Raw genomic sequence first — 21267 nt, forward strand, 5'->3', positions numbered from 1 at the left:
TGGTCTGCTTTAGAGAGTGTTAAATATTTATGGCCACAAAAAGCTGCTGTTAGAGTAGTCTTAATGTACAGTTTGATTTCCTTCCCCATTGAAAGAGGCTTTCTAAAAATGGCGTTGTGAGACTCCATGTTCATTCTTACTGATTTTCATTTGTCGGTAGCTCAGTGAATGAGCAAAATATATACTTTTTCTAATTGCTAGTCCTGCAAATCCAGCCTCAGTTTTGGCATTAAGCTGGGATGTTTCCTATAGTTGCCAGGTGTCCGGATTTTGACCAGAACACCCAGTTGAAAAGGGACCCTGGCACAGCAGACCGGGCTCTTAAAAGTCCAGTCGGCGGCACAGTGTTGCTAAGGCAGGCTCTCTGCTTACCGTCGCTCCTCATGGCTCCCAGAAGTGGCTGGCACATCTGGCTCCTAGGCACAGGGACGGCGATGGGGGCTCTACATGCTGCCCCCATCTCAAGCACCAGCTCTGCAGCTCCCATTGGCCAGGAACTGTGGCATGCCAGCTGCTTCCAGAAGCCATTCGAAGCCAGGGCAGGCAGGGAACCCTCCTTAGCCCCACTGTGCCAATGACTGGGAGCTGCCTGAGGCAAGCGCCACCTCGCCAGAGCCTGAATCCTGAACCCCCTCTTACACCCCAACCCCCTGCCTCAAGTTGGAACTCCCTCCTTCACCCAAACTCCCTCCCAGAGCCCGCACCCCAACCTGCTGCCCCATCCCTGAGCCCCCTCCCACACCCAAACTCCCTCCTAGAGCCTGCACCCATCACCCCCTGCCCCATCTCTGAGCTCCCTCCCAGAGCCTGCACCCATCATCCCCTGCCCCATCCCTGAGCCCCCTTCTGCACCCAAACTCCCTCCCAGAGTCCACATCCATCACCCCCTCTTCACACCCCAACCTGCTGTCCCAGCCTTCATGCCCGGCCCCACACCCCCTTCCCCAGTCCAGGGCTCCCTCCCGTACTCTAAACCCCTCACCCCCCTCCCGCACCCCAACCCACTGCCCCAGCCTGGTGAAAGTGAGTGCGGGTTGAGGGGAGGGACAAGGGATGGAGTGAGCGGGGGCAGGGCAAGGGTGTTCGGTTTTGTGTGATTAGAAACTTGGCAACCCTAGTGTTTCCATCTCCACGCATCATGAGTAAGAGAGATTCTTCAGGGCAAATTATAGACTTCAGTTCAGTAATGCACTTAGCATGTGAGTAGTCCAAGTGAAATTAACTGAATGGCACTACTTATGCGTAAAGTTGTGTGTTTAAGTGCTTTGCTGGATCGAGGCCTTTGCTTTCAATGAACATGGACAACCTCATTATCTTCAAATTACATCCTCAGTATCACGTGCAAATTCATTAACCATCCAAAGATTATTGGTTGCACGGAGTATAATTTAACCTGCAGAATTCTATTCAGGGTGATGATGAACCCAACATGAAAACAAAACATAGTGTATATATATTGTATATATATTTTTCCTACCCTTCATCTGTGCCTCCCTCGGTGTTTGTACCATGCCAATAGCTTCTGGAGATATATTAATAATAATAATAAATAAATAAATCAGTCACAAGATGGGTGAGGTAAGTTGGTCCAATAACACCAACTTGTGTGTCTCATATAATGAGACTGACATGACTACAACAACACTACATATAATTAATGATTGACAGTCATAGCTTAGGGAAAATTTTGAGGGCTGGTCTTCAAGAACATGAAACCTGGCATATTTCTGTTTTTCGAGAGACGCGCACGCCAACACCATTTTCACTTTGCTTCTCTGCTCCTCTTGCTCTGCAGAAGCACTCTAACGCATAATTCCAATGCCATCTCTCTCTCTCTCTGCTACCCCAGGGACAAATTTTTTTTTTCCAAATAAATGGTAGTCTAGAAGCCACTAAACTTGCCTGGAATATCTCCGCTATCATGAAAATTAATACTTTTCAGGATATTCTTTTACAGATCTGTTCTTCTGCAGACATGAATGGCAAAAGACAAAAATCACCAGCTCCTATATTCTCTGCCCAATAATAATGACTCTAGATATTTCATCAGTATGATGATTCATCACATATAAAACCAGTGATGGGAAAATCCTAAAGATATACTAAGTTTGATTTTGGCTTAGACAAGTATCCAAAAGTTCAGGTTCTTATTTAAACTCAACTGCTGCTTCGGACTTGAGTTAGAGGTCATCTCTAAGGAACCTGATTATTAACTTGTAACCAACGCAAAAGTTTTTAGTCCTGTTTTAAATAGTTAAGATTGATATTACTGTAGCTTAGTAGAGGTAACTTCATAACTAAACCAAAAACAAATCATAAGATAGGAAATGTTATAGGTTGGTGAGTCTTATGAGCCTTAGGGTGAAATTCTGGCTCCCCTGAAGTCAACGGAAAAACTCCCTTTGACTTCATTAGGGTCAGGATTTCGCCATCTGCAATCTATTAGGATTTTTTATTACTTGACTTACTGCTTTGCACAAGGTTAGTTTTAAAACAAATATTTTAATACAAATGAAGAAGGTCGTGTTTTCCTGTCGCTTTTATTTACTTTTAATATAATCTGTGACTCTTCCTGCCAGGAGAAATACAAACGTGAACAGGAGAAATTGCGGAAAGAATGGCTACAGGCTCAGCAAGAAGCAGAAAGAGAGAGTTCCAAATATTTAGATGAGGTAGGCGATGTGTATGTGTTCACCTTTCAAGTTTCTCACGATTCCTTTATTGAGCATTAGCAAAAGTAGGTACTTAAATATGGAAATGACTTTTTTGCTTTCTCATTTGCCCAATGCAGAGAATAAATACTCCTAAAATAAAAATAACTGTCTACAAAGTTGGTGGTTTACTTTTGTGATCAGTTGGGCTTAGATAAGGGATGGGCAAACTACAGCCCGAGGGCTGCATCCGGCCCTCCAGACGTTTTAATCTGGCCCTCAAGCTCCCACCGGGGAGCGGGATCAGAGGCTTGCCCCGCTCCACGTGGCTCCGAGAAGCAGCAACATGTCCCCCCCTGGCTCCTACACATAGGGGCAGCCAGGGGGTTCTGCAAGCTGCCCCCACCCCAAGCATGGCCCCCACAGCTCCCATTGGCCAGGAACCATGGCTAATGGAAGCTGCAGGGGCGGTGCCTGCGGATGGGGCAGCACGCACCAGAGCCTCCTTGCTGTACCTATGTGTAGGAGTCGGAAGGGGGACATGCCGCTACTTCTGGGAGCTGCTTGAGGTAAGCATCTCCCAGAGCCTGCACCCTGACCCCTTACCCCAGCCCTGATCCCTTTCCTGCCCTCTGAACCACTTAGTCCCAGCCTGGAATACCTTCCTGTACCCCCAAACCTCTCAGCTCCACCCCACACCCCCAGCCAGGGCCATCACCTGCTCCCACACTCCAACCCCCAATTTCGTGAACATTCATGACCCGCCATACAATTTCCATATCCAGATGTGGCCCTTGGGCCAAAAAGTTTGCCCACCCCGGTTTAGACTCATTCAAGACAGCAGGACAACATGCAGCTAAGGTGTATGAACACAAGAAATGTTTTGTTTTATAAGCCAGTTCCCAGCTTATACAATATCATTGTGACCAGAGTGAAAATGACCAACTTCAGCCCTGATTCAGCATAGTAATCAAGCATGTACCTAACTTCTAGCCTATGAACAGTCCCACTGAAGTCACTAGGACTATCCCATACTCAAATTAAGACATGTGCTTAAGTACCGTTGTGGTCTTAAAGCTGAGCCATCCTACCTCTGAAGAATTTAGAGAAGAAATCAACTGCAGCCTTGCTGATGGAAGTCTTCCATATATCTCAAAATGTCAAGAGTGTATCTAGTTTCTTTAGTTGCTTCCTTCCATAGCTGTAGTCTGTTCTACAGCTGGACAGGGCTATATTCTGGGTTTCCAGATGCTTTAGAGGCATCAATGTTCTCTGTTTCTGTATCAGCTCAGTGAGCACTTCCTCCTCCTTCAGATGTACCTGCAAGTGTATTTAGGCGTATACAGTGGTAAACAGGAAAGCAAAACAAATCTAAAGCTTATATAACTTAAACAGCAAGACTGGTGTCCCTCAATTAAGCTGTTAAGTCTTTCACTATGAAGCCCTCAAGGACATTTTGTTTTAAACCGTTAAGTGCTGGGAGTGTGATCTGGGCTGACACATTATTCCTTCATTTCAAAGGGTTATTTTGCTTCCTGCATGGAAACAAACTATTCAAAGACCTTTCTCATAGGAGTGCATACAAAAATACAATGTCAGAAATGACTTCTAGAAGCTGGGAGTGGATGATGGGATGAATCACTCGACTGCCGTTCTATTCATTCCCTCTGAAGTGCCCGGAATTGGCCACTGTCTGAAGACAGGATACTGGGCTAGATGGACCTTTGGTCTGACCCATTATGTTCTTAAATTTTAGATGCTGAAGGATGAGGGTTACATCAGTACAGTTAACATGGATATTGAGTTTAGATATGTGCTCACTGTAGTTCACTTAAGGTTGTTTCTAAAAATCTGTAAAATAAGGAAAAAAGTGAGTGAATATTCATTGACACACTTATTGTGGAAATAGTGTAGGGACTTAAGAGGAGAAGGAATGGCTTGAAGCACAAGTATAGGTTGGGTGTTTCATGCATAAAGGTGGTTTAAAAAATAAAAGCTGCGGACACTTTTGGAAAGACTAGGCAACGGGGTAATCAAGGCTAGCAAACAGAATGGAACTTCTCACTTTAGAAGACTGTGTGTGTAGGCGTCCCTAAAGCATAAACTAAGAAGCACACTCTTTGTTGCCACTGAGAGTCCCCTGAGATCCTTCCCCTCAAGTCCCTGGTCACAAAATAAAATGTTTCCTAAATAGGTAGCCTGCGCTATCATGTTTCTAAAACCATTATTTTCCTCTCCTACAGGAGCCGACTGTCCTAACCTTCAACACAATATCGGTACCTACACATGCACCACCTATTTCTCGCTGGGGAAGAAACGTGGGAGAAGACGCTGATGATCTTGAAGGAGGCAGAAGACATGAGTGGGGGGAACCGCAGCAGAATGAGGAAGAGAAGGAAATGGAAAGGAGGAGACTCCAGGAGGAAAGGAGACTTCAAGAGGAAAAAGCCCTGCATTTGGAGCAAAAAAGGAAAGCCCAAGAACTAGAGCTTGAAAGAGAGCAGAAAGAAAAGGAACAACAATATGCCGAGGAGCAGAAGCGGCGAGCAGAGGCCGAGGAGCAGAAGCGGCGAGCAGAGGCCGAGGAGCAGAAGCGGCGAGCAGAGGCCGAGGAGCAGAAGCGGCGCATGGAAAAAGAAAGGGAGATACCAATACAGATGCCCCAATACCGAAGGTCTGCACTCACAATTGGGGAGATGCATTTACTTTTCAAAAGTATATTTTCAAAGATAATGCAGATGTCCTGAAGTATGTGCATATTAAACATATGTTTCTGTGACTATCAAGAGAAAAGACAGACATGAAGTCACTAAGCAGAGTGCATTCTGTGACAACCTAAACCTATGTCTCATTACAATACCAATACACATTTTGTACCTTAGTCCAACATAAGGGCCTGTCATCCTTACTTATATTGAGTGATACCTTATTTCGCTCATCATCCTACTGAGTGTCAGAGTAAAGTGCTATTCACGGTTTGTAAGGGTTGACAGAATCAGGCCCATAATTAAAGCTGGTGGTTTTGACTTTTAATGAAATTAGTTTATTTATTTGCTTTCCTAGGTTTTTGTTCAAAAGGGTTTATGCAAGTGAACATGGTGACTGATAAGAGGTGGGCCAAAAACTTGAAAATTTACCATGAAAACTTCTGAGGTTATCACCTATCTCTATTGCAGAGGTGGGCAAACTTTTTGGCCTGAGGGCCACATCGGGGTGTGAAACTATATGGAGGGCCAGGTAGGGAAGGCTGTGCCCCCCCCCCCCAAACAGCCTGGCCCCCACTCCCTGTCCACCCCTCCCACTTCCTGTGCCCTGATTGCCCACCTCAGAACCTCCAACCCCCCCTGCTCCTTGTCCCCTGACCACCCCTTCCCAGGACCCCCTGCCCCTAACTGTCCCTCTGGGACCCCACCCCCTATCTGACCCCCCTGACTGCCCCAACCCCTATCCACACACACACCCTGCCCCCTGACAGGCCCCCTGGGACTTCCATGCCTATCTAACCCCCCTGCTCTCCATCCCTGACCGCCCACCCCCCAGAACCTCTGCCCCATCCAACTGCTCTCTGTCCCCTAAGTTCCCCCCACCAGAACCCCCTGCCCTCTATCTAACCCCCGCCCACCCCCTTACCATGCAGCTCAGAGCAGCAGGAGCTTGCAGCTCGGCTGCCTGGCCAGAGCCAGCTGAGGTGCCTGCATGGCTGCGGGGGAGGGGGCTAGCCTCCCCGGCCAGGAGCTCAAGGGCTAGGCAGGACAGTCCCACGGGCAGTAGTTTGCCCACCTCTGCTCTGTGGACAATATGTAGCATTAATGGGGAATTTGCAAGTCTGTGGTTCAACACTTCTGTAGAGATTTATAATGAAATACTGAATTAATTATTTCCTACTAGCTGCATGTCTGCATTCCTAAGTCAAAACACTTACTGCTGTTATCTTGCAGTGGTTTGACCAGCACAGCAATATGTTTCTATTAATTGTGGATTAAAGATTCTACAGTATCTTATGAGATAATTTATATTAGCTTAGATACCACAGCATATTAGAAATACCTAGTCTAAATCTGTTTATTTCAGACAATCTCTTTCCACTACCTTTTTCAGCAGTCTATTTTAAAGAGTAAAGAGAGTGGGAGGAAGGGACATTCCTTTCTGAAAATGTTTCACCTACTAGTGTTACAAATAACATAGAAGTGCCACTCTCAGTAAAATATCAGAGAAACAAAAACGTTTTTTGAGTGTTCTTAAGGATTTGCTGAATAGGGTTGTGCTTAAGCATGTGTAAACTGCTTTGCTGAAGTAGGACTTTAAATGTATTAACAACAATATTAATACTTTCCGGTACAATTGGGATGGTAGCTTCATTGTGCTAGGCACTATACAAACATGTATGAAGATGTGGCCCCTGCCCCAAAAAGCTGTATTCGTGCTGTAGATATACATATTCCTCTAATGTTAGAGCTTTGGTATCAGTGTTTGATGAGTGTCATTTACAGACAGTAGGTCTGACTTCATAAAAGATCTTTGAAAGCTGTATCTGTCATGCAACTTTGTTTCTAACTAAAACAAGAGCTGAGCCTCCTAGAATTTGTTTGCTATGTACATTTAGGGATCTGTTGTTTGTACCTTATTTCTTCATCTCTTCCCAATTTGGGTTTGATATTTACTTAATTCACCTTATTTCATATATTTATTCTATTTTATTTTTTGCTTATAGACATTATGACCATTATGAAGTATCTAAAAACTTTGAAGATCCATCTGGCCACTTTCTTGCTGACAGGTTAGTATGATACTGAATCTCCAGGCAGGTTAGAATTTCACCTTTATATTACAGAGCCTTGGATTTGACAATACATTTTAACCATTTTGGTGTGGTACAGTTTAGAGTCCTTACCAGCAATATTGTTTTGCAGTCCTTGTGCTATGCTTTCACCTACAGGAGCTTTGGCCACCTAATTTCTTTAAGTCATACTCCATTTGTAGCATAGAATGTCTTTCAGTCAGTAGATCTTTCTATAAAGCAAGCCAAGAAGTGTAAGGAGTTGAATGTGTGGGTGGCAGTGGACTGATGAGACTGAAAAACAATCTCAGCTATTACAGTGGTTGTGTCATAATGTGTAATATAACCTAGGGCACGGTTCCCACACAAAACTGTGTAACATAATAAAAGATAAGCAGGGAAAGGAGGGGATAAAATGAAGGTACAAAATTATCAGGAAGCTGGTACACAAATTTTTAGTTTTCCCTTTTTTTTAAACTTTTCCTATTTTCTGTTTTGTTTTAACTCATGCCTGTTTTTTGCTATCCTCTTTTCTGCTTTTAATAAAAGCTTTTTTGTCAACAGTTACAAATGCATTGGTTCATTTAAATGCACAGTTATATTTTCTTTCCCCTTTTAATTATTGGAATAACCCTAAAAGTTCTAAATTCCCCATCTCTGTAAAATATCTTCTATCCATAACTCTCCCATCCAACATTAATATAGATAGTACCCCACAGTTGCTCGTAAGAGTCATCTGTATATCTTTTTCAGCAATTAATCCAGTCTTTCTTCTTGTGACATCACAAGTGCCATACTTATTTCCGTTGAAACTCCAAGACCTGAGATGGTGCATCTGATGCATGGAACTGGGCACATAAATGATTTTTTTAGTTCATTAGCAGTTCTGAAAACTTGAAAATGAAATTCAGGTTTCGTTGAACTTAAAATTCTGGATTTTTTTGGTGAATCAAAAATGGTTATGGCTCTCTTCTGAGAGGGTGGAGGTTCAGTTCAAATCCCTTCTCTACTTTAAATAGAAAGGAGCGAGGGAGGGTGTCTCTCATCCTGGGTGAGTACCCTAGCCCAGGGCTAATGGTTGTATGGGAGGACTACCACTAGCTCTTCTTCCTCCTTTTCTCCTCTTCTTCCCCACCTCTCCACTTTGTGAATGGTGTTTAAATCCTGGGGGGAAAAATGGCTGAAACTATTTAGCAAATTCCTGTCAAATTGACAAATAGTTTTGGATTGACCAAAACTGCATTTTTTGGCAAATAAACTATTTGTCCAAAATATTTCACTAAGGTCTACTGATGGGAATTCTTTCCTCTTAGTGCTCTGTCCTCAAAGTGGTGAGGGCTTTTGCGCCAAATGGTTATGCTATGGAGGCATGGGGAGAGGCCAAAGGTGCTAGAGGCATAAGCACCGGTCTAGCTTCCTTGTTCCCTGTTGTAACTGCTTCTATAAGCAGTTGAGCATTTGTAACACCAGCTCTTCACCAGTGCAAGAACTGATCAGTCAGACTATGTTAGCACAAACAGTTAATATGGAGATCAGGAAACTGTATACGATTATTAAGAATATTGCCTCCAAAGGCCATATTGGTTTAATACGACGGACTCATTTTGCACTGGGTCATGAATGCATACAGTGATGCTGCTGTAACAGCCCTCTGTAGTTTAAATATTGAAGCTGCTGCCCAAGAAATGAGCTCTTTGTTGCTTTTCTAAATAAACACCGTATTTGTATGTATAGTCAGAGCCTCACTTTCATGAGCTAGCGCTAAGCATAGAGCAGCCAGGTACTATGTTAACTTTCACATTGGGCAGCCAGAACACTTTTGCCTACTATTCATTTTCTTGTGCATCTGATGACTTTTGTCAGCTAAAACCCGTAGGCACTTTCCTCTGCACGATAGGATCAATGAACCACAAGGCTTTCCCAAGAAACATCCTCAGGTTGCATGTAAGGCCATACTTTTCTTTCAGCGGCAATAGCACTTCCAAACTAGGAAGTGGTAAATACATCACATGTAACAAACTTAAAAATATAAGTATGCACCCAAAAAATTGAAACGGTCCTCCTTAGACTGGTACGCTGCACTGTCTCTGATCTTCATTGGTATTACAGTCTAATGATCTAGGGGAATGAGGCAGGGACCATATTTACAAATATTTGTAGAGCACCTAGGAGAAGGATGCTCCACTCTGTAAATGAGGTCTCTGGGAATTACTGCAAGATTAGTACTAAATAACAATAGATTATACCACTAGTGTGCTGAGACCACAGCCTGTCAATGCTGACTAGTGTTGCCTCAATATTTCTTTATACTCTCTGTCTGTCTATCTGTCTATCCATCTGTTATATCTTGTCTTATACTTAAATTGTCAGCTCTTTGCGGGCAAGACCATCTTTTTGATCTGTGTTTGTATAGTGCCTAGCCCAACGGTATCCTGCACCATGACTAGAGCTATGGTAATACAAGTTTTCTGTATTTATAGAAATAAATCTAGATCGACTTCAGAACTGGATGATTACCCCAAAAGTCAAAATGGTGAGGACTTTAATTGCTCTTAGATCTTTTTAAGTTGATGATTAACTGCATGAAAACATGAATACAATCAAAGGGTAGTTACAGCAACTAGCTATTTGAAGGTCAAAAATAATTGTTTTTGATTGCCACTCATAATTCAAGTATACATATACTATATCAGATTTTTAGTAGTGTGGAAAATTAACCACTGGAATAGATTATCTAAGAGGTGTGGTAAATTATCCAAAAGTCAGTGTCTTTAAATTCAGAATGGATGCTTTTCTAAGATATACTTTAGTTCAAATTTATTTTAAAGTAGTATGGATTACAGTCATCCTGTAATCATAATCTATATAGTGCATTAATACTTTTAAACAGTTATGTGTAAGGCTGTATTTTAATACATTTTCTGTGGTAGATTGAATATAGAAACAATGGGGCTAATGTGGATAATAGATGTACGATATGCTAGTGCATTTGAATTGGGAATAACAAAACTCAGTGCTACAAAAACTGGGGCACTATTCTTAACAAAATTGTTTTGCAACATTTACAATGTATATATGGGAAGAAAACAGCTGGAGATGATTTCCTGGGGATATAACAATGGCTTCAGTTTTCTTAAGGAGCTGCTAAAATATAAGATTACATACCATTCTCTTTAGAAATTATATTCTAGATATTTTATAATCTGCTTCGAGTATAGTATGTAAGGGAATGCGGGTGACTTACTAAAGACAATATGATGGAAGATACAACAAGCTACTTTACAAAAAAAATTTTGTACAAGTGATAAATGGGTTTGTGTATGCAAACGTGACTGTAGGTGAATATGGAAAACCATTAGGTGGTATTGCCCAATGGCTGTTGCAAGAGGAGTTAAACCGAAAGCAAAGTATGAAGACTCTGCAAAAGGCAAAAAAACGAGAGCTGGAGGCTACAAGAAAACAAATGGTTTATCAGATGGAACATGCTAACCCAGACCAAGGTGGGAGTGCATCTCAAATTGGCAAGAAGAACACTTTCTCAAATCACGTCTCAATCACCAAAACTAATGAGATGACTAGACTTCCAGAAATATCTGACAAGTTAATCTGTACCAATAAATCCAATAGTAAATCTGTAGTCAAAGCAGTATTAGAAGAGGGACTATTACAACTGAAGTGACTTACTGTTTTGTTCACTTAAGTAGGCCTAGCACAAAGAATAGCTGAATAAAAACCAATTTCCTTTTTTTTTAAAACACTAGTAATTCTGTTCATTTTGAGGAGAATGGCATTGTTTTTCTACCTTTTTAAGATGTCAAGTAAGGACCAAAGGATGCCTTACACCAAAAGTTTGACCTTTCCTTCAATGGCCTAGATATCCCAGTAACTAGGTAGTAGATAAAATGCTTCCAGCAAGGGGCGTTTTTGAAGCAGATACATTTATAAAGCAAGACTGTCTCCTCTAAAACACAATAAATTTGACATTTTGAACAGGGAATAATTCCTATAATTAGAGGGGGTGTGGATTATAAATTATGAAAGGGGAGAAGGAACTTGTGATGCAGTTGTGTATTCCGGCAGGCTTCCATTTCATTACTGGAGAAGAGCCTCTTTCAAAGAGGGAGGGGAGTTCAGGCTTTTAGAGCAAAGGATCTTTCTGACTTTCATCTGACCTTAAAAGTGCAGGGAATACCCATTTGTTTAAAAGTAGCGTGATGTTGTACCATGGTTGATAAGCAGCTTTTGCTTGTCTCTATTTGATTTTTTTTATTGTAAATTGCCACATTGTAAATTATGATGTATTGCTTGATTTGTCACTAGTCACATGAAAACCCTACACCTGTGAAAAGCAGGCTAGGGATATTTATATTGGGGGGCAGAGGAGGAAGCACAAAATAACTCGTACCCCATTCTGGCATTATAGCCGAGAAGTACAGAACACCTGGTGCTTGCTTCTGTGCTTTAACTTAGATTTTTGATAGTTCACTGCTAGCTTGACACTGGATATCTCCCTTTTTGTCTGGTGATATCTTTAATGCTTCTGATGTGCATGTTGTCTGGTAATATTTGTTTTAGTAATGGCAGTCAATATTAAAATGGTGAAATTTATACTTCATCAAATATTAATAACACAAAGGTGCATACTTTGCTTCAGTAGTTTTACAACACTAGTTTTACAATTTGCTTTTTAATTTTAGCTTTTGTGTTTTATCTCCCTAAAACTTGACAGATGTTTGTATTTTTCAAATTAGGTACAAACAACAAATATTTGGAAAAGTCTTGGAATGTCAGTGATTCACAGAAGGGGTCTCAGAAAGAGCGTGCTCAGTCTTCAGCAGAAATAGAGAGACAACATATCCTTCAGGAAATGAGAAAGAAAACATCACTACATACAGACAACAGCTGGATTAGGCAGCGTAGTTCTAGTGTGCATAAGGACCCTGTTAATCTTCACAAGAATACAATGAAGAGGTAGGAAGCTTGTTGAAAATTGTAAACTGAACTTTGCCTCTAGATAATATTTAGATTTGGGGCGCTCTAATGTTGCTTTGCAGCACAGATTGTAAAGCCAGTAAAGATTTTGAGCTAATTTGAGTCACAACATAGTGGGGTAAAACTTGGTTCTGTTATAGCTGAGATCAAATATTTGCAAGTATGGAGAATAAAGGTGGTGTTGTGTGAACTGTAAATACTTCCTCAATTGCTTATTTCTCCTTTGATATACCCATAATGTGAATTAATGATTAATGTGCATTGTCATTTGTACATGTATTTGAGAACCTCAGTAATTTACTTTGTTCTCAAATAAAGCTTATAGGTTCTGAAGAATAATTTTCAGTAATTTCTAACATGCACAAATATCTTGTCGGAAACTTCAGAATTTCTGTGTTTGTTGCTTGCATAGGGTCTAAACGTTGGGTTTGTCACTTAGGAAACAGTAAGATATCAGTCATGAGATCATAGTTGTGCCAACAGCTGGTTTCTGAACAATGTGACTATCTAATGGTGGGGAGGGATTGATCTATTTTAGAACTGGTATCCCTTAGAGAAAAATACAAACACCACCACTATCTGGTGTCATTACTAAATAAAAACAATTTGATTTGGTTCACGCTGATAAAGCTATACTGAAGTGTATTTTGCTGTTATCTTTCGTGCTTTAGCCTCACCTTCTTTGGTCATTTTTTCCCCTAGGGCTAGTGAAGCCCAGTTATTATAAACAGTTTGCAGCTTCAAATATTTTTAATAAAGGAATATAATAAAATATTCAGGTTATCAAAAATAATTATGCTTAGAAAATCAACCTTTAAAATAGATACAGTGAATATTTTGATACCTCGTGTACTGTGAAAACTTAAATATTTCTTTTTTGTAAAATCAAAGCATGATAAAGTGTTAGTTCATAAGAAGATATGTTTCTGGGCAGTAATATTCTGCACATAACAATTATACATTTCAGAGGTGAATCTTTAGATAACCTTGATTCCTCAAGAACAAGTTCATGGAGATCTCCGCCTTGGACGAATCAATCTGCCTCTTCCACATCCTTGTCATCTAATCAAGATTTTAGTCGCTCTGCTGCTCCACTAGTGTCGTCTTCGAACCGAGCTTACATGCGTACCCCCTCCTCCAGTGTAGCACCTCCTTCAGCCAGCTCTGGAAGATCAGCAACTTCATCCCACAGTTTCCCCTCAGCACCTTCGTCTGTACCTCGTGCTCAGTCTCCTACCTCTGCTTCCCGATCAGGAGCTCAGCAGCGGAACAGGTAAGTAGTTGCCCATCTGTTGAAAATTTATAAATAGCAGGCTGAACTGTGGACACACTCATACAGTAGTTACAGCGGGGTAGCTGGAGTCTTGTACAAGCTTTGCCACTGGTTTGCTTTGATCTTAGACAAGCTACTTGATCTCTTAGTATTGGAGTCTGATTGTGTGTGAAACAGAATTATACTGTACTTCCACACTGGAGTGTTGTAAAACTTAATATTTGAAAAGTGCCTTGAGTTATCTAGCTGAAAGATACCATAGAAGAACAGTGTTATCACTTCCATGTTTCTCAGAGCTGTTCAGAAAGTTTCCCAGGTGAAGCAATAAATCTGTAGTCACTCAACTCAAAATTATTTATGGGTTACAAAAATGATAATAAAAGTCTCCTTGTACTTTCCAGACATCACTTCTGACATGTATTGGTTTTGTAAGAATCTTTTGTTTAAAAAATAAATACATAAAATTTTAAGACCCACATTTTATTGACCACATCTCTTTTGCAGACATGTGGTCAACATCTTCTCAGGGAATTCTCAGGAATGTTCATGGCTAGTGATCTTGGGTAATTGTAGGGTAGGCCATTATTTTAATCCAGAAAAGGAAGTACTAATTACAGTTTATTTTGGACTGAAGGTAACCATGCTCTTTCATGTAATTAAAACTTTTTTAAACAAATGTATATATGATTGTGGAAACTCATGCACACACAATTACATGCAATAGGTGTAATGCGACCATTGCAAAAGCATTCCTTCACCCTTCCTAGTTCTAGCATTCATGAACATTTTGATAAATTGATGCATTTTTTAAAAGCTAGACTACTTAATTTTTTTTAATAGTGTAAGAAAATGACCATTTTAAAAATGGCTGCTTCTCTTGTTCTGCCTTCCATTTTCGGATTTCAAATATTCTGGTTGGCCCATGGAAATTGACCTCTATAAGGCACATGTTTAAAGGAGTTAATATAATGTATGTCCAGAACCAGACTTCAGTTACTTAACAATCTACAGAGAGTGGTACTTGGCAAAGGTTTTAGTAAAGTGTAGCCCTAATAATAGTTCCTTGCAGATAAGAAATGAGGCAGGAGCACAAAAGCTATGTATCACTAGTTTCCAAGCTTAGCAATATCTGTTTTAGACTCCTCTTCAACCAGCATTTAACATGATAAAATAGTGCACAAGAATGCTGCATAAAATCTTATGTTCACTTCTGTTTTGTCTGTGTTTCTGTATATTTTTTCTCATTTAAATTTGATTTTATAGCTTGCATATTTAATTACAGAACATTAATTTTGATGTTTTTTCCTGATAACCTAATTTTCCGCTCATTACTGTAGCACACAGTCCTCTGTTTCAATGCTTTCTATCATGACAACATGCTCTTGATCACTTTTGTTTATATTTTAAACCTTTTCAAGTGGTTTTGAGGGCCTGAGCCACATTCTTGTTCTGTATCTAGGTCAGTCAGTGGGAAGAAAATATGCTCATACTGTAATAACGTTCTGGGCAAAGGAGCAGCCATGATCATCGAATCTCTTGGTCTTTGTTATCATTTACATTGTTTTAAGGTGAGAGCTGGAGAAACACTGTGAAGAAACGGGAACTAACTTGGAGCACGCATGGCTACTTGGCGTTCTGGTTGCAAAGGCTCTACTAATCACATGATACATGCTCCACTCATGTTGTGTGCTACATGCATATGTCCATGCAACAGTCCTATCGACAGGCTTTAAGCATTCACTTTAATAACAATCAGAGGAGTAGTATTAAAGTTTTAACATCTACACTCCAATTTTCACGTTTTAAAAAAAGGCATTTTCAGAAAATGCTGAGACACCTGCTCTCTGAAAATCAGGCCACTTTATGGTGTGTCAAGTTGGGCATCCAAAAATTGAGTCAGCTAAAATCACTTGTGACTTTGCCACTTTGCCATAAACCCCTTAGTAAGGGACAACACATAGATGCACTGCTCCAGGAATAGACGAGAAACTAGATTAAGACTTAAGTGTCTCTGGTCATTGGTTCCCCCCAGGCTAAAGGGAAGAAGTAATCTGTGCCAGCTGTGTTGGGTGGCATGTTGTAGGGGAAGAAGCCAAGGCTCCAACTACTTCTGTACCCCTGCACAGAAGGAAGAATAGAAATCCACACAAGGTGCTCTCCACTGCCTTTCCTCCATGTTATTTCCTGCTACATGGGTAGTCAGCACAGAGGAATTACCCCTTTGCACTCACCCGCACTGGCACATAGGAGGAGTTATGATCTCTTCTAAAGGAAATTGTTTTAGGATTAGTGCACCATTGAACAAAGTACTGCAGAGTTGAATTTATTATTGTAGGTGTTATATATGGGCTTTTATCGATGTGTGTAAGGCCCTGTGGAACAGCTGAATGAATATATCTTAATTCTAGAATCCTTTTTTTCTCCTGATACCCTTGCTAGATGCCATCATACTGTAGCATTTTTCACATAGGCTGCAAATGCTAACCCCCTTGAAGACTACAGAACATTTTATTTTCTAAATCCAGCATGCATGTATTGTGAACGGCGATACAGAGACAGTCCATCCAGACACAATGCGGTTTAGATGTACATGTGTGTCCTCTGCCTGCTTGGAGAGTCGAGAGCTATTGCTTAGTTCACGCTATAGTAATGCATTGTTCGCCCACTATGCTTAAACATTTTAATATTAGCATAAGAAAAGGTGGCAAGAATTCTGTTTTGGCAAAATGAAGCAATCTGAAGCTCCCGAGAATTCTTTTAAATTATGCATACACACTTAGAATAATTGGGCATAAATGCTTCCTGTCTTGAAAAGAAAGCTAACAGAAAGAAAAGCAGATAGTGTTGCTTGGAATCTGCAAGTGGCACACTCAAATGTTCTGTGCCAAAATTGCTGTCACCATTTCAAGAACAAGTTCTTTCCTTTTGTGCCATTTTTTAAAATTTTGTTTCTGAGAAATTGAACCTTAAACAAGATTTCGTGAGCTAATCTCTGAATCATTTCTGTTTTATATGTTTAGAATGTGCATCTCTAATAGTTTGCTAGTCATCACCTTTAAATGATGTCTCATCTGGTTGGCTGCATTTTAATCTGCAAATAGTATGTTTGCTTTTGCTAATTTGGGTTTATGGTTCAGGCTTCGCTGGTTTTTATTATAAGCTGCTTATGTACATGTTTTCTCCCCGTGTTTGTAACAAGTTGCTAATTACTGATGTTTAATACAGTGCACAGCTTGTGCATGCGACCTCGGAGGCTCGCACTCAGGAGCTGAAGTCAGGATCCGAAACAATGAACTCTTCTGCAACGACTGCTATGTCAAATTTAAAAGTAAGGAGACCAGACTATCATAAGTGTGTGAAAACTTTATTTTCTACTTTTGCTCTGGGGCCCCCAGAGCCTGCCTACTGCTGCACTTATCAAAGGCTATTATTTTTAGTGCTAGCCTGGTGTATTAGTGAATTGATTCATAAAGGTTTCATTTCAGTTTCTCTTTGTGGGCTGTACTCTCCGCTCCCTTAACATACTGTGCAATGGTTTACCATCCCGTTATGATGGATGTGCTTCATTCTTTACAAATCTGGGAAAGTGGCACCTTAGGGTGTGGCTACCCTGCAGTCAGAGGTGTGACTGTCGCATGTGTAGACATATCTGAGCTAGCTTGCCTAACGATAGCAGTGAAGCCACAGAGTCACAGACTAGCCACTTGGGTGGTCCTGGATGGGGTGTACAGTCCGTATTGCAGCCCTTGCTTCTGTGGCTTCACTGTTGTTGTGACTACAGTATGCTCGAATAATGCCTTTGGTTGCAGTGTAGGCATACCCTTAAAGTCATTGCTGTTCACTAAATAACAAATCAGTCACGCTGCAAAATTGCATCTACTTATAAAACTGATATATGCACATACTAGGAAAATGATTAGTTTATCCTAATTATAGGATGTTGGTTACTATTTCCAAAGCTACTCTTTTTTGAATTATAGCCTCATGATTAGTTATTCATTTGGGAGTATTAGATCAGCAGTGGATTGATTTACTTGCAGGTTTTAATTAAAGGATGCGGTACAGAATTTTTTCCTTTATTCCCATTTACAAAAATTCGAACTTAGTGAGCTTGGTGCTGGTGCTTTAAATAAAAAGCATTTTTTGATTCTGTGTTAATTACCTTTTGCAAAAGGGAACTGCAAACAGATATTGATTAATGATGATATTTTGACAAGCATTTTTGAACTCAGTATCTTACGTTTACTAAAACACTCCAAAAAACTTTTCCTTAATTAAAACCCTTTTTTTCTATTTCTCCCTGACCCCAATAGCTGGACAGCCAACCTCCATGTGAAGCAACCATAAACATGAAACCATTGTTGCAGATAGAAGAGGAGGTGGTTGCTGGTGATGTAGATCTATAAATATGTATTTTGTTTGTGTTTTTTAAGGGTAACGTTTTTGCCTGTCTAGATTATGTAGAAGATGCATTGTATCTTTCATTCAACTTTAGTTATTTATGAGAATGTAATCACAAGAAGGAACTCTCTTGGGGGAAAACACATTCACTTTTTGAGTTCAATGTACTTAAAAGCACAAGGGAGAACAAACATTTATCAGTCATAACTTCAAAACATTTTTGAGGCTGATAATCAACTAGCAGAGTTTCCAATGGTATATGAAGAGGGTATTTTGTTTTTTATGCTCTTAAATGAGCACTATTGAAATAGTTAATATAAATATGTATTTGTGATTGCTATCTTTATTTTTGACATATGCTACGAGGTGAAGTCTCTGAATAATATGAAGCTGCATTAAAATGTACACCAAAATGTTTGCTTTCTGTATTCTGGTTTCTAAAACTGTTTACTATTTGCTTTTTGAAAGTAAAGTACAAAGTATAGGCTGTTTGCTCAGTGGTGATGGCATAATGTTTTGCATAAGAACAATGGAACCTCTTTGGAGGAAAGGAGTCTATTTTCTCTTTATAATTGAAAAATATAACTATCCGTTTCCCATCAAAGAAGTTAATCCAGAAAGTGGAGAATTTTTTGTTGAATTCCAGTACCTTTGTAAATAAATGTTCTGATACTGAATTTATTAGGTATTTCTTTCTCTTTCCTGCCTTTCAAAATATCCAGAGCCATGAATGGTGCATAGAGTGAATTTGCTGAACAATAAATATGATTGTTTGAATTTGTTTTGGTAAAACATTTCTTGTTTAATATTTACAATACCACCACCATGCATACACAGGGACACTAATGGCTCACTTCTTGCTATATGCTGTTTCACTCACTCCAGATTGAAATGTAGTAGGTTTTTTTCCTGTCAAGCTCCATTTGTTTTTTTTCTTTTTGAAACTTAGTACAAGTGACCTGACTGACCGTCTGTGTTGCATAACATGTGCTAGTTAATTAAGGATAGCTGGAAGCTTTGCTGAAAAGCTTTGTTGAGGTCACCAGGCTGTTTAATGAAGTGCAGAAGGTATCTCTGAATTGCTGCTGCGTTAGAGAACTCTGGTGGGATGTGTACTATGCTATCGTGGACAGTGGTTCTCAACATTTTTTTTACCAATGACCCTGAAATGGCGGAAAAATAATCTTGTGACCAGTCATATTGCACAGTCCTTGACAGGTGCAAAGATGCATAGGATTTGGCTCACAAGACATTTTTTGACCATTTGGTGGCTTGCATCAAAAAAAGGGTGAGGGGAGGGAGGCACAGACTCAAGTCTTGTGCAGTAACACATCAACGGGCAGCAAATCTTATGTCAAAGCCCTCAGAATGTTTCTTCATCTGACTGGGCTCTGAACCTTAGATAGGATAAGGAGAGGTGAGTGTGCTGTAGAGAGAGAAGCCGCAGCTGCAGCAGCAGAAGGAAGCAGGGGAGGGATCCTTTCATAAAGGAGACGTAACCTTTTATACTAAATTTTCTGTCTTGGCCTGTTTTCTTAAACTGAGCCTGGGAAACAGATTAGCACAAATCTAGGCAGTAATTTTCCTCCATTTTATCAAGTGCTATTTATCTATCTTCACCAACATTCTAGCTTCACTGATCTTTTTCCTCAACTTCCATTTGGTTCTTGACCCAAATAATTGCCTACAAATCTTACTATGAGTTGTTTTTAAATATAAGGTTTCCTTTAGAAATACCTGATCACACTGAAGTTGGTAAATTGCCTGTTCTGCTGTTCTTGTGGACCTATTGTCTTTGACTTGGTACATTTGGCATATAATGTAAATGCCTTCAAGGAAATGGGGATGACAAGGCTAGTGCATGCTAAAGTTCTTTATCATACTGACCTGTAAATGTGGGTCTCATTGCAATAAGTAATTTGTCATAATGAAGATGAGCAACAAGAACTCCAAAAGAAAGCAGTTAAAAGGTATGCACTGTGTGGCGGCCTCTGTTCTCCACACTCGACACAGTTGAAATTCAGGCAACTGAATTTATCATCTCTTACTTTCTTTTATAGTATGGCATTTCAGATGCAGCAAAATTACGTTTTTACCATTGCTAAAAACTTCTACCTCTGTGAATGGGTTGAGAGCCATCTCTACAACTAAATGTTCCTTTTCTAGGAAAGAAAGTGGAAGCTAATGCCTCCAGCCAAAACTTGGATTATCTACATGCATTTCTTACTTGAAGTATCTCTAAATTTGACAAGAAACAGTTAATCTAACTGACCAAATGAGACTGAGGGGGAGGTATGATTGCTCTCTATAAATATATCAGAGGGATAAATACCAGGGAGGAAGAGGAGTTATTTAAATTAAGTGCCAATGTTGACACAAGAACAAATGGATATAAACTGACCAACAAGTTGAGGCTTGAAATTAGATGATTTCTAACCATCAGAGGAGTGAAGTTCTGGAACAGCCATCCAAGAGGAGCAGCGATGGCAAAAATCCTATCTGGCTTCAATACTGAGCTTGATAAGTTTATGGAGGGGATGGTATGATGAGACTGCCCACAATGGCATGTAGCTAATCTGCGACTGCGAGTAGCAAATATACCTGATGGCTAGTGATGGGACACTGGGTGGGGAAGGCTCTCAGTTACTACAGAGAATTCTTTCCCAGATGTCTGGCTGATGGGTCTTGCCAAAATGCTCATTGTACAACTGTTCACCATATGTGGGGTTGGGAAGGAATTTTCCTGTCAGATTGGCAGAGACCCTGGGTCTTTTTTGCCTTCCTCTGCAGCATGGGGTATGGGTCTCTTGCAGGTTTAAACTGGAGTAAATAGTGGATTCTCTGTAACTTGAAGTCTTTAAACCATGGTTTGAGGACTTCAATAACTCAACCAGAGGTTAGGGGTCTATTGCTGGAGTTGGTGGGTGAGGTTCTGTTGCCTGCAATGACCAGGAGGTCAGACTAGATGATCCATGATGGTCCCTTTTGACCTTAAAGTCTGAGTCTATGAACTAATGGAAAAAGTCTTTGCATAAATTAGACCCTTGGTGGGTCCTGTGCTTATTGGCCCATTTGCTCGCCTCAGAGGTTCACAGTAGCCCTCGGTTTGGCCACTTTCGTGGCTCAAATCTGCTGTTCACTCAGTTAGCCTCATCACTGCCCAGCATGGGGAA

At 40.4% G+C, this 21267-nt stretch overlaps 1 protein-coding gene across 5 annotated transcripts in view; it reads left to right on the plus strand.

The window, feature by feature from the left end:
• The window catches only part of LMO7 (LIM domain 7), a 172176-nt gene extending 153334 nt beyond the window's left edge, over positions 1-18842 (plus strand). For 4 of the 5 annotated variants that reach the window (XM_084652450.1, XM_084652452.1, XM_084652453.1 and 1 more), the window contains 9 exons: positions 2580-2672; positions 4895-5325; positions 7363-7428; positions 9909-9961; positions 12180-12399; positions 13388-13693; positions 15153-15261; positions 16919-17021; positions 18007-18842. In XM_084652450.1, the coding sequence (XP_084508576.1) occupies positions 2580-2672; positions 4895-5325; positions 7363-7428; positions 9909-9961; positions 12180-12399; positions 13388-13693; positions 15153-15261; positions 16919-17021; positions 18007-18029 (1404 nt within the window). In that variant the 3' untranslated portion in view covers positions 18030-18842. Of the gene's footprint in view, positions 1-2579; positions 2673-4894; positions 5326-7362; positions 7429-9908; positions 9962-10766; positions 10929-12179; positions 12400-13387; positions 13694-15152; positions 15262-16918; positions 17022-18006 lie in introns of all 5 variants that reach the window. The other variant, XM_084652454.1, reaches the window with a different exon arrangement.
• Positions 18843-21267: the final 2425 nt, after the last annotated feature.

The sequence above is a fragment of the Lepidochelys olivacea genome (assembly GCF_965140295.1).
Source record: "Lepidochelys olivacea isolate rLepOli2 genome assembly, chromosome: 1".
Lineage (NCBI taxonomy): Eukaryota > Metazoa > Chordata > Testudines > Cheloniidae > Lepidochelys > Lepidochelys olivacea.